This window comes from Falco punctatus (genome assembly GCF_963210335.1).
Source record: "Falco punctatus genome assembly, chromosome: 5".
NCBI lineage: Eukaryota > Metazoa > Chordata > Aves > Falconiformes > Falconidae > Falco > Falco punctatus.
The window spans coordinates 74,769,474-74,783,989 of NC_137584.1; the positions used below are offsets into that span (position 1 = coordinate 74,769,474).

Genomic DNA, 14,516 nt, shown 5'->3' on the forward strand with positions numbered 1-14,516 from the left:
CCATTCTAGATCAGAATCACTCCAGAACTGGCACATGGCACAAAACCTGAAAGTCTAGTAATAGATCTGTCAAGGTGGGACTAGTAGAACATGACTGTAATATAACAGCACTTGTATTTAAAAAAGGACAGAAATCTTCTGGGCATATTAATCTGAACTGAACAGTTCACCAGATTTAAATGATTTTAAAGAGAAAGTAATTAAAGCTATGGAAATAAATTGAAAATGAGATAAAATGAACAGGATATATCAAGGGTAAAAAAAAAAAAAAAACCACCACAAAACACACCAACAAAAAACCCCACCAAACTCCACTAACCTATATCTTGCAGTCATAAAGAAGTGGGTTTATAGTCAAAGCTCAACTCACTTAGTGGCGAACTTCCACATGGGAAATTACCAGTGAAATTGGAAAGGAAAGATTAGTAGGACATAATTATACAGTCATCTACCCTTTTCAAGGGCAGCAAATTAACCTCAAATAGAAAACCTCAAGCAAAGCAGAGGCTAACAGTGTAATTTCCCAAGAGCTCACCTCAGGGTCACAATATGCGAGTGCCAACAATTTCCTGATGACAAGGTATTATACTTCACTTCTCATAACATTTCAGCTCAATGCTACTATGCTATAAACTTTTTCTTTCCAACTAGAGAGAATAAAAAATTTAGAACTACAAAACCCGCTGCTCAGTCCCCGAAATGCCAATATAAAAATGGTACTTGTGCAACTCGCTATTTCCTTTTTTTCAAATGCTTGCAGTAGAACTTTTACGTTAAGAACAGAGCTCATAATATCTATTAAACCTGTTCAACAACTCCCTCAAAAGGCTCTTTGCAGTTGCTTATAACTGCCAAAATTGACTGCATTCTCCAATCAAGACATTCGCCTGATGCTTTGTGCAGTTTAAGTTGAAGGCTCTACCATTTCTCCGATGAAGTTAAAAACAAAGCAACAAAAACCTGGCATCCTTATTATCCTGGTATCCTGCATGTCTCGTGTCTCACAATTCCTATAAAGTTGTCAATTTTTTGTCATACAAATTCATAAAATATTTGTTAAATACTAGCTTTAATATCAGTAAAAGCCAAGAAAATAAAATTGAGAGGTGAATTGGTTTGACTCTCGCTTTTGTTGTGTGTGTGCAGGTTTTTTTGGCATTAATCCCAAGTATGTATTCAGGTCAAAAGGACAATCCAAAGAAACACATGTCAGTCAGCCCCACTTTAGTTCCTAGGAAAATCATGGAGCAAACCTTCTTGGTGCACATTCCTGCATAAAGACAAGGTGACTGGGACCCATCAGTATGGATCTAGTGAGGCCAAATCACACCTGACCAGCTCGGTTGTCTTCTGTGATAAAATGACTGAATTTGGAGGTATCATTCATCTCAACTCGAGCAAGGCTTTTTACTTTTTATTTGCCCACCACATTCCAGTATCCAACCAGATGGGAGAGTAGCCGGTTGGATGATCAGGCTTGCAGGGTAGTGGATAGTGGGTCAAACTCTACGTGAAGGCCAATAACAAGTGGACTAATACTGGAATCTGTCCTGGGACATGTCCTGATCAACATGTCCATCAATGATCTGGGAGAGGTGCCAGGCTGCACTCTTGCCAAGTTTGCAGATGATGCCAAACTGGGAGGACCAGGTGAGACAGCCTTTAGGACAAGTGCTGCCATCCAGCAGGACCTAGACCAGCTGGAGGAATGGGCTGCAGGAACAGTATGAAATCCAAAAAGGACAAATGTCCTGCCCGTGAGAAGGAAGACACTGGCAGCAATCCTGGCTGGGGAGAAGCTCTGGTGGAAAAGTCCTTGTAGATTTTGAGGTCACAAGCTGAACAAGTGCCAGCTGCACGCTCTGGCAGCAAAGACAGACAACATCATCCTGGGCTGTATGAACACGAGCTCAGCTAGTAGAGCAAAGTGATTATCCCCCTCGGCTCAACACTTCTTAGACCTCTTCTAGGTACTGCATCCAGTCTTGGGACCCCCCTAGAATTAGAGAATTGTTGAGAGTATGAAAGACACAGACTATGGAAGACAAACTAAAGTGAGCTCTGCAGAGGGCTACAAGGCTGATCAGCATGCTGGAGCACTTACTCCATGAAGACAGGCTGAGGAAACAGCAATTGCTCAGCCTGGAGTGGATAAGACACTGAGAAGACCTAATAACACCACCCAAACACCTACAAGGAGATTACGAAGATGCTTTTAGAGGAAAATTCAGTGATTAGAGTTTGAGAGCTAGATATCAGAGAGCTTGTTAAGTCTGGGACAGATACTTGAGAGACCAGAGGATCCAAGAAGCTCCAAGGAACAGCTACCAGATAGATGAGCATCTAAGACCGGTCACTGGAGGGATCCATACTGTACAGGCATATGCATATAGATACGTATTTATACCACCAACAGGCTTTCATCCTTATCAGGCAAAGCCAGGGGGTGGGGGGGGATAACAGAACCAGGTCATTGGTGCTGTTTGTGTTCACATGGTTATTTTCTGCCTGTGTTAACCTGTGTGGCTGTATATGCATGTTCCTACTGGGAATGCACACCTACCCTCACCACTGGCAGACTGTGGACACGGCCCTGCAGCTGCTTTACCTTTATCAGATCAGCAGATGTTGTGACAACTCCTGACATTTGTTATAAGTTAATGATATGTAAGAAAGCTTGTATAAAATCATGCACTGAGCTTGTTAATTTTGAATAGATGAGCTACAACAAGCCACATACTATTACTACTACTACTACTTTGGTTCACTAATTAGGACCAAAACAAGTAACTCCTCTTTCACCCCCACTCCTCCAAAAAACCAAAATACCCTCTCCCCAAAATCAAAACCCTGCAATCAGGCTAATTCAACTACAGCAGATTAACTTTCAGGAACTTTGTTATGTAAAACCTAGTAATTAGCATACATTATTGTATGAATTTTTAGGGTGAACTTCAGTAAGCACTGAAAGCTTATCAGAGCCAGATGGTGAGAGGAAACAAGGCGCTAGTGAGGCAAGGGAGCCATGGAGTACCACACAGGTAGAGCCAGTCACTAGAGAAGTCAGCCAGCCCTTAAAACGAGCAGGATGGAGTCTTGATTTACTTGGAAGTTCTGTTTGCAATTTACTTGCAGAAATGACATGGAAGGAAGCACTAATTACTTCACAATGAATCTACTTGAATGCCAAAATAAAGTCAGCAGAATCCACAAAATCTGACTTTTTAAATGGCATTTCTTGGGCTTAGAAGGCCACAGTAAAAATCACAAAGTTTATAGCAGTAAGCTGGGTTTACAACTCCTACCTTGCACACCATATAAAGGAACTCCTTTGCAAGGAGTACGGTGTTAGAGGAAATAATCTTTTCCAGAGACAGCAAAGTGGTAACATTGAACAACTCCCATGTCATATGTGTTGCTAGACACTGTATGGACTGGAAAACACTCCATTTGTTCATATTTTCAGAATTTAAAAAAGTAAGCCCATACATATGCAAGTACAGAGACCAAGTTACTATCATTCATATAAATTATGAGATGAGGAAAAAAACAATTTACAACTTCCATGATTTCCAGAAAGCCTCGCGTTCCAGCCGAGTCAGAGCTGACAGTCTGCTTAGGAACAGGGCAGAGGCACTGCAGGAATAGGGCTGGAATCAGGGAAACAAGAAAACTGGAAACAATTTCAGTGATGAAATGGGTCAGTAATCAGAGACACAGGTGGGAAAGACAGAAAAGGGGAAAAAAACAGGACAGCATATTCATAACAATCAGAAGAAGAAATAAAGAATATGAGAACAGCTGAGGCAGATCAGATCAACAGTCTGTTTATCCCAACAGCAGATGGCTCAGGCAAGCACGTTCCCCAGAATATTCCTCTACTCGCTGAGAGTATCTTTGCATTCAGCAGCTCCTGATGAACTTGCCTTCAGTGAAATTGGTTCAAGGAGTAATTGAGTGGCTAAAATATTTGATACCGACAACATGCTTTGTTAAAGTTTAAAGTAGTATTGTTTTTTGTTGCTTCAATCAGCTAATTTCAGTTACAGTCCTTTAGAGTTCTTGTATTGGAAGGGGCAGAACAGCTGTTTTCTACTCACCACTAACACATGGCTCATGGTTTTATAGACCTCTATTCTTTCACCGCCATTTTTCTTTACAGGTTGAAGAATCCTGCTCTATCTAGTTGTTCAGCAGAATTTTGGAGTTTTTGATCATGGGTCGGTCTACATGACACCAGACCTGCTGGCAACAGACAGGGTACACCTGTCTTAAAGGAGGAAATGGATCGTTGCACAGGAGTTAGCAGGGCTCACGGAAAGAGCTATAAACTAGATTTGAAGGGGGAAAGGGATAAACCCAGGCTGGCTAGAGATAAGCCTGGGGGCAGCATGTCCGTGTTTGAAGGACAGCGTGCTAGCGAGGTCCTTTGGTCTGCTGTCTTAGGGGAGGTAGGGGATGGAGGTCCATGCGGCAGCGAAGATCCAAGGTAACTGATGTATTTGAAACCACAAAAGCACCTGAGAACAATCACACAGGGCTTCTCCCCACAAAACCGTGGCAGGATTTGGTCAACAGCTGGCTGAATACGAGCCAGCAGTGTGCCCAGGTGGTCGAGAAGGCCAACAGCATCCTGGCTTGTGTCAGGGATGGCGTGGCCAGCAGGGCCGGGACTGTCCCCCTGCGCTGGGCACCGGTGCGGCCGCCCCTCGAGCCCTGGGGTCCGTTCTGGCCCCTCACTCCCAGACAGAGCTTGGGGGGCCGGAGCGTGTCCAGAGCCGGGCAGGGGGCTGGGGCAGGGGCTGGGGCACCAGTCTGATGGGGGGGCTGGGGGGTCAGCCTGGAGAGGAGGGGGCTCGGGGGGGACCCGATCGCTCCCTACAGCTGCCTGGGAGGGGGCTGCAGCCAGGGGGGTCGGTCTCTGCTCCCAGGTCACAAGCGACAGGACAAGGGGGAACGGCCTCAGGTTGCACCAGGGCAGGTTTAGGTTGGAAACTGGGAAACATTTCTTCACCGAAAGGAGGTGAGGGAGTCACTGTCCCTGGGGGTGTTTAAAAGACTTAAAGATGTGGCGCTCGGGGCCATGGCTTAGTGGTGGGCTTGGCAGTGCTGGGTTAACGGTTGGACTCTATCTTAAAGGTCTTTCCAACCAAAACCATTCTATGATTCTTCATACAGAAGGCTTTCTCTACCTTTGATGATATTCTCAGAAAAGAAGAAACACCAATCTGTTGTTATTCTCAGAAAAGATGTATTGGAACTGGAAAGAGCAGACTACCAGATGGGGGTTACTTGGAGTAGCACTTCAAAGCACAAAGAAACCATGGATTTATACAGTGCCTTTACCTCTCCACTTTGTTCTTCACATCATTCCCCTCTAACATTTCATATATTTTTGAGCCATTACTAAACGGAGTATCAACATCTTCATAGAAGTTTACCTCCAAAATCTCTCATCTGAGCAACAGCTTTCTCAGCTCACCTTTCTGTGCATCACATTAAGATCACAGTTCACCCCTGCAGCATGCACCACTTTACATATATACACATCAAATTCCACCTACCATTTTATTTCAGTTACTCAGCATTGTCAGATACTATAACTCTTCAGTCTATTTTAGCTTTTACTATACTGATTTACTTTGTATCAAATTGTTACCTGTCACTGTATTTTTTCCAGACCTCTTATGACTGTTAAAAACAGCTTAGGTACAGCACTATCCACCAATCCCAATATACAAAAAGCATCTTTATTGCTGTTTTGGTTCCTTTTAGCCAATCTTCTAGCCATGCAAAGACCCCCAACCTTTCCTTCCTTTCATCAAACTTTTAAATGCCTTTAATGTGTTTGATACGGGACCTTCCTGAATGCCTTTCGGAAATCCGAATCCGTATTTGCAGAACTCCTTTGTCCATCTTTTTGGGGTTCTTTTGCCTCCTTTAACAAACTCCTGTGGTTTTATAAGGCATCCCTTCACAAAAGCCATTTCCCCCCAAAACAAAGTCTCGTTTATCTATGCGTCAGCTAATTCTGTTCTTAATTACTAACAGCTTTCCCAGAAGACATGTCAGGTGTATGGGCCTGCAGCTCCCCACATCTCCCCTCCTGTATTTCACAGGACACTTTCTTCCTCCCACTCCCTTGTCCCTTCCAAAGTTTTCAGAAAGACAGGTAACCAACAGTTAATAGTTCAGCTATTGTATTACTTGATTTGTGGTGATACTCAAACTTACCCCACTAACATTACGACACATTCCTCCATTCTCTCCCCTCAGAAGGTTTACAAGATTCTACTATTCTGAATCTCAGATTTTCTCCCACATTCCACAGAAAGCTGTCCTATGAGCTTGTCTGAAAAGTCAACAGCCCACTTCTATTCTGGTTTACAGAAAACTCCCTCCCGCACAGATTTACTATACTCCTAAAATCTCAATTCCAAATTAGCCAAAATCCCCCTTTCCTGAACAATTTTGTTAATCATGTACCAAGACTCTGCCTCTGTCCTAACCTCGAACGTGGCATGCTGAGCATTTTAAGAGAGTAACAGTGAGGTGGTTGCAATCTTTAACTTTCTCTCTAACTAAGCGGAGACAACAACGAGCACATGAGAGGACAGAGGAGTATCCACAGCACATGGTGTATGTGAAGAAAGTGCCAACGACCATACAAAACAGTGGCAAGTCAGCATTACTGTTACAGCTGTGGATAAAGAAATTCTTCTTTCTCAGTTGACTCACAAGACATTATACCTGACAGGACAACAACACACACCCTCACCAAAACCAGGTTTTAAACAGGTGGGTCAGCAGTTAGCGCTCTGTCATGAGAACTGGCCCAGAAACATCAAATGGTGTGAAGTCAGTGTGAGCGACATACTGAAAAAGCAAGGAGAGGAACTGAATTTTAACACTGAATTTAAAAAAAAAGAAAAAAAAAGACAGAAGTGCTACTGTCCAAAACACATCAAATACAAAGTCACATGCTCTTTGAAAATGGTGCTTCACATCTAAAGAGAAGTGCACCAAGAAAAAAAAGAGACAGCAGATACTGGAGGAAACATTGAAGTACAATGCAAACTAAAGGTCAGCTATTAAGATACAAGAAATAAAAGGTATTAAAACCAGAATATAACAAAGCTATAAGAAGCAGCACTGTTCAGTAAAAGCAGTCAAAAGCCTTTCTTCCAGTGTGTATGAACACCAGTTAAGAATTGTTATAAAGAAAAAAGTTACCATGGCAAAGGAAACAGGTGCTAACAGAATAAGGAAAAAAAAAATGGAAGCTTCAAACGCTATGATAAAAAGCAGATGTTATGAAAAGGCAGAGAGAACAGTACATTAAATGCACAAATTTTAAGTTTTAAGGCTAAGCACACTTGTTAAACAGAACTATTAAATGAGGTGTCCTTAAGGTGAAAGCATCTTACTAGCTACCTTTTAAATCAATAACTTGAGGCTTAATGTAAGTACCAGAATGATACCCAGGCCTTTGTCTGAAAACATGAAAAGTTTACTGATTCCCATAACACTTAATTCCAGTGGTTAATTGCCTTTTCCACTAAAAGGATCACATCACCATTTTCTTGATGTGTTTCAGTATTGTCTTGCTAGTTCTAGAAATAATGCTCCTTTTCTGTCCCAGGCCTGTGCTGAACTGCCCATCTACTGTAACCTCCACAAATTTTATCCTCGTTAAATCCAAAATGTAATCTTTTACTGAGGACATGCAGTCTTTATCTTCCCCCCCCCACAGCATTTGATCTAGAATAATCTATGAAGGTAATTAATTTGTTAAAATCACTTAAGTAGCCTTAAATATCCTCTGTCATATATGCCTGCCCCCTTTATTTAACACTAATTTTTAGTCACCTGCAGCTTTGTTTTCAATCGGAGAGTTTTATAGTTATTCCCAGTTTAAAAAAATGGCATTTCCTGGTACTGAAACAGGGGCAGCCTGGTATGCGTAGGCAGTGATTTTTCACTATCTTTTTTTCGAACCTTGTCATGTAGTTTATGATCCTAACTTTAAAGCAAATATAATAAAGAAGCTTAATGATATAGAAAAGTCTAAATAATTATTTAGAGTGAATGACAACCACAGAGATTATGAGGAATGGATTATTACAACATAATTTTCATAAAGGGAATTTAGGGTGAGGTGAAAATGACAAGATCCAAACAGTGAAATCTGGCACTGACAGCAAGATTAATTTTCCAACTCTTCAGGGTGGAAATGAAAAGAAAAAAACACCCAAAACAACAGTACACCTTGCCACTAAGAAAGAAGAACAAGAATTATTACTAAAGGACCAAAACAATTTTTATGGATATCACTGATTCTCTACTGATACAGCAGAAGGCTTGTGGAAACAAGAAAATAAGGAAGTAAGATTGATGAAAAGAGAACAATAATAATATTTTTAAAGTTAAAAAATAAGAACTGAGAAGCTGGAATTGCAGAATGAAAAGATGCACAGAGCATCGCAGATGATGAAGATATACAGAAGCCCCCCCAACAGCCTCAAAACAGGGGAAATGGCAATAAATTTGACATTACTATTATAAATGTAAAACTTCAGGTTTGATTTTTAAAGTAGTGCCCCAGCATTTCAAAATAAACAACTATGCTTTTCAAGTATACTCAGGAACAAGCTCCATATATTTTATGGCCAGCAGATGGCATGTGTAACAAAAACATTAAGATAGCAAGCTCCATTTGAGTATGAAGATCGCTGAGTAAGTGAAAAAGTTAGCTTTCAGAACTTAATACAATCAAACAAATATGGCCAGTAATGGAAACAAAATATTTCATGAAATGGTCTGCTTGAAGAATACTTACATCTTAGTTTGTCCAGTATTTTACCGCCACACATTGTTGCTAACATGGCTTTCACTGAGAATACCGTCAACTTCCCATGGCCCTCACTGTGGGGAAAAAAATTTAAAAAAAATCACATGGCAAGTAATTACTACATAGAATGGTAAGTAACAAAAATACTGAGGCCTATAATAGGAAGGATATGCATAAATGACCTCCATTAACTACTACAATCTGCCAAAACTATGGAATATAACATTAAACAGTGATAACATTAGCATTTTCAATATACTGGAAGATTTAACAAGTGTCAAATCACAAATCAAATTTTCTTGCAGAATTACAAAAAATGCAGATAAAGAGACTATCTTTTGTCTTGTTCATCCTATAGCTGTCCTATTAAAAAAGTAATGTTTTAATTTTTTCCGTTCAAATACATTTGTTCACTGTAAAACATCTCCCTTTTTCCTTTCTTAGTTGCTTTAGATTTTTACTCCTTGATTTAAACTGATGTTCAAATACTATTTTTAGAATGAAATGTGTAAGTAATTGACAGCTAATGGAGAAGCTGTACCTGAATATACAACACAAAACACGAATAATGTGAACGATGTTTTATTCTAATTTAAGTTAGTAAAGCTGCTGTGCTATCAGACCAGATGGTAGATTTTGGGAATAATTTTCTAGTATCGGCATGAGAAAATATATTTGTCTCTACGGAAAGTATAAAAAAGCCCATTCAGCATGATATAATATGTAGAAACAGCTACGGGTATTATTCCTTTTACCAGAAAGAAAGATAAGGATGAAATTATGAAGGAATTAAGTCACCAGAAACAGAGAAGGCGGCTTGCTGGGTTAAAGCACAACACAATTAACACCAGTAACAGTTTCTCCCAGCTTAGTGCTGGCCCAGAAGGCATGCAGCCCACCTCCCTGGCTCCTGAATTTCTGTTTTTCACAGTAACAAAGACAGGAGTCAGAGAGCCTCCAATACATGATATTAAGCAAGCCACAATGCGGTGATCTCAGTGTAAACCCACTGTTACCGTGAAGTCAGTTGAACATGGGTTTACTGGTGTGTAAGGCAAAAGAAATGTGTGTAAAAGTGAGTAAAAGCTGTTGGAATTCTGAGCAACTTATCGCCAAACAGAAACATACTGAGTCATTATCCTTAACTATAAACAGCAACAGTGGTAGAGACTGATAAGCCACCAAGAAAGTTAGTCACATGTAAAAGCAGAACAAGAATTAAAATAAGTTTGCGTAACCATAATTAAATGCATTGGACAGATAATTTGTGCTATCATGGAAAACAATGATGGGGAAAATACATGATGTGTGTTGGAAGAGTTCTAGAAAAACTGTAGAATACTTCTCAGTGGAAGCAAGATACATATTTAACCTTTGCACTCAGATGACTAGCACTTGGGAAGCATCAAGAGTAGAATTATTTGAAGTAAATATTGGCCGATGGTATTGAAGTAGTGACAAGGTCTAATGTCAATGACAAACAAGCAACCAGATGGAGACATCAGGAAGTAACCAAATAACTTCCCCCCCCCCCCCCCCCTTCACACTCAGTTCATATGCAAATATTATCTTCTAGTAACATTTCACACTCCACAGCGAGGTAAAGGCTCTCAACCTTTCTTACGCTGAGAAGAACCTGAAATATAATATGCTATTTCTCAAATACAGACTGAGAGTATCTTTCAAATATTCCCTCTACAGAAGAGAGGCCATCTCTCCTAGAGCTACAGCAGCAGGAAGATCTGTGAAGAGGAATGGTCATTCAAACGCCATCACTTTGATGATATCCAGTACCCTTTTAACCACTGTTCGAAGAAACTAAAGGGAGAAAACTAAACACATTAGATATTTATTTCAAGCAATATAAAGGCTATAAAATATCACAACAAGGTAAAGATCTCAGCTATCCTATTTTGTTGCTGACTTTTCTCTTAAACAGCTTTCTCAAAGTAGTAAGTTGGCACCCCATGTGTAAAAAAAAAAAACCAAAAAACTTTACTATATCTGAAATTGGCTGTCTGAAAAGTTCATCCTCTTCAGGCCTTGACCTCCACTTTTTCCTGAGCAAATCTTACCAGCTAATTCATATCTCCTTAAGTTATAGTCTCAGCTCTTCTCCCTCTTTTCTTTTTAATAGGCATTCTTTTTTTCCTCTCAAAAGAAGAGTTCAGGTTTGAATTAATTTCCAGAAAAAACACGTGACTAAAGCCATCAATGTCACCTCCTTGCACAGGTATCCTATGGTGCCTTCAGGTATTAGGTCTGCTTCTGTTGATGTTCTGTTTATTAATCAAACAGAAAAACAAAACAAAAGAAACCCCAAACCTCCTCCCCCTGCAATCTGGCAGAGGTGTAGTTATTAAGCAACTTGCCAAAATCTATTTTTGTACCAATGCTATTCAATCTGATGAATTGCATGACAAAAGGAAAAAGGGCAAAACTTTCAATGTGATTTTGAAACTCCTGTAACCATCAGGAATTCTCAGGAGCGGAACTAGAACTGGGATGCTTGTTTAAAAAGACTGGGGCTGCGTACACGATGCTCCTTCCATTTGCCTGAAGAAAGCCTCATCCTCTGCGCCTTCCTCACCAGGCAGTGTGTAGCAGATGTCCACAGCAACAATGTCCATGTCAGTCTGCCCACTGATCCTGACTCAGACTCCCAGCTGGCTCATCATCCATCCCCAGGCAGAGCTCCATCCACTTCAGCTGCTCTCTCATGTAAAGGGCAACTCCCCCTCCTCAGCTGTCCCTCCCGAAGAACCCGCTGCAGCACTCCAGTTGTGTCAGCTCTCCCACCTCGTCCTCTGTAGAGGAATCAGACCTCTCACTCCTCTCGTTTGTTCCCCATGCTGCAAGCAAGAGCACACAGCCACCTCAGAGAGGCACCCAGTCATCCTGATTTCCCAGAAGAGGCACGAGAGCTTTCTGCGTGATGCTGCATTTCCTTACGTATATGCATATGCTTGAAGTAAGCCCTTACCAGCTCTGCCGATTATGAGGTTCCTCCTAATCACATCACACTTTGCTTGCCAACTCACTTCCCGATAGAATGGTTTGGGTTGGGAGGGACCTTAAAGATCATCTGGTTTCAACCCCCTGCCATGGGCAGGGACACCTGCCACCAGCCCAGGCTGCTCAACTTGTTTGTGCTCATCCTCTCCCTCTCCCTTACTGCAGGCTGCTTTATTACCAGATACAGTGTGGTTTGATACTTACAATTAAAAAAAAAAAAAAGTTGGAGCAACTAAACCCACTGTCAAATTAAATGAGATTTCTAGAAACAATGAAGTAAAAACCTGACTGCTCTGAAACAGCAGAATGGGGCAGGCAATGAGCTGTTCCTCTGGGATGCCAGTAATGGGTCAGGGACTTTGGAAAGTCATGAGAGGCTACTGGAAAAACTGACCAGGATTAAACTGTCAAACACCCATACTAAGCTCTGAGGGAAAAAGGAGCAAAGAATGTCATACCACAGCCATTGCTCCTCACTACTCACCACTGATGCAGTACGACCCATCACTTCTGCACCATGATCAGTGTTGAATCCCACTGAAGCATTCATTGTAAGCGTCCTTCATAGTTACTTAAGCTTTAACTTAAGTATTTCCATGGAGAAGATGCTAGTCAAATATTTGATTCCTGTACCTGTTTGGTGGAATGCTAATGACTTTGTGATGTTTACCACCAGCACCATGTTGTAAGAACCTACTGCACTATGTGCATTCAAGCAATCACACAGCTACCCCAGTGTTGCAATTCCAGCACAGATGTGTACGGGTTTTCTTCCTAGAAAATAAACGTCTGCCATGTTGACGAACTCCTGGAGAGGGAGCCTCAGCCCTGCCTCTCCTCTTATGCTTGGTTCTCCCACTGCACGATGCAGACCAGCATCCCAGCTTCTGTCTCAATCCCATGTGCCAGGCAGAGGAGCCTAAGGAGAAACTGTTGTACTGTGCTGGGATCAAGGGTGCTGCTTGGATTCCAGATGAAGCAGGACTTGTAGGGTTGGGGGCAGTGGGGGGAGAAAAACATACCTCTAAATAAAGCCTCAATCTTTTGAGCCAGCTCCCCAAAATGTGACCATTTCTGGTTTTAAAGTCTGTATTTTCTGTCTCAAAATAACTAAACCCATCAGCTAACCCTGACAACATGTCTCAACTAATACCAAATCAGAAAAATACACATTTGATTCTGTTTTCATAGCAGTCTGCCTGCTCTGAGCTTTGTGTTGTTTTCATCTGCCCTTAGCGAGACAGACTTTTTGGAGGGGGAAAACCTGGCTTCAGTTTGGTGACAATATGAAGTAGTCACATTGGGAAAGGATCAAAGCCTGGACATTACAAACAGAACAACTATTTGGCATATTCAGTGCTGCAGATTGTCTTTGGTAGAACTCCTCAGCCTCTGTGACAGCATCCTGGCCACAAGCAGTTCTCTACTGCTAGGACAAAGGGCAAAAGCCGAAGAAAGACAAGACTGAAATAATAGCTGACTGTGAGAAAAATAAGACAAAAAGCAAGGAATAGTAAACATCAGTGAAAGATCTGCAGTTGCTACTCAGAGATTCCACAGACACAACTACTCAAGAAGATTAGCAGACCAAACCCTGAAGAAAGAGGCTGCAAAAGAAACTTATAAAACAGGACACCAGGATATGCCTAGACAGTACCCTGACGGAGAAATCAAGTTTTTTTCCGGCAAAGAAATGAGAATTAGCCTTTATGGGGTCACAGCATGTTAGAATGGGATGCAAGCTGACTGTTAAAACAAGGTAGCATTATAAAATGGTCTTGTTGATCAAGATTCAATAACACACTTTCACTTGTTAACACAGTGCTATACCACAATGAGGTTAACAATGTTCTATCACAGTCTGCAGAACACAGTTTATCTTCAGTTCAGCTCACAGCAGTCTGCAAGTTCCAGAAGGCACTAACTCATCTTTCTTAAGAAAGCAATTTTTAAAGCAAAGTATTGCTGCTGTGACAATGTCAATCTCTGCAGGCACAACTATGATATTAAATACATGTGTGTGTATGTGCAACACACAATTTCTTGAACTTGAGAAATAGCATGCGGACAGTTTGCCAGAGACTCATGCAGTTGTTGGCTGCATTCATCTAACTAAAAGAGAAAATTAGTTTAAGAATACAACTAGAGGAGTTACTAGCCTGTCATATGCTGCTATCATGAAGTTGAGGAGGAGGCTGATGGATTGCTCTACACTGATTTGGTGAGTAGAAGGAAGGCGTTTGTTTAGCTGGTAGTAGATGGATGAAATGATTGTTTCTAGTCGAGACACGTTGATCTCTGTGTTATGATCCAAAGTGTTAAGGCCATTATCTCGGAAGGCTTCAATCATATTCCAGATATCAACAAGATGAACTAAAAATAAAGGAAAAAAAATTAACTTCTATTCTGTAACGCATGCAAGCTTACTTTTATGGTACCGTTTCTGAACGCTAGGTTAGCTTTTATTTTTGAATGAACAGTTACTTATTTGTAGTTAAAGTGAGAGTCAGACTCTTGAAATTCATACTTATAGTTTGTGTCAGCTGGTTTAAAGTAACAGAGTAGAGCCCAGACATCTTGTGTGCCTTTTATTCCACCCTTCAACATCTGGGTGCTCAGGCAGAAAAACTTCATAAAGCAGAAAAGTTAT

The 14,516-nt window shown here is 41.1% G+C and overlaps 1 protein-coding gene across 16 annotated transcripts in view; it reads right to left on the bottom strand.

The window, feature by feature from the left end:
• Window positions 1-14,516, bottom strand: part of DTNB (dystrobrevin beta) — a 224,799-nt gene that overhangs the window by 186,246 nt on the left and 24,037 nt on the right. For 13 of the 16 annotated variants that reach the window (XR_013928598.1, XR_013928599.1, XM_080390253.1 and 10 more), the window contains 2 exons: window positions 14,026-14,239; window positions 8,840-8,925 (listed from right to left, as the gene is read on the bottom strand). Coding sequence is in view for 14 of the 16 variants with exons in the window: in XM_080390253.1 (XP_080246379.1) it covers window positions 8,840-8,925; window positions 14,026-14,239 (300 nt within the window). In the remaining 2 variants the exon portion in view is untranslated. The remainder of the gene's footprint in view (window positions 1-8,839; window positions 8,926-14,025; window positions 14,240-14,516) is intronic. The other 3 variants (XM_080390246.1, XM_080390247.1, XM_080390245.1) reach the window with 1 other exon arrangement.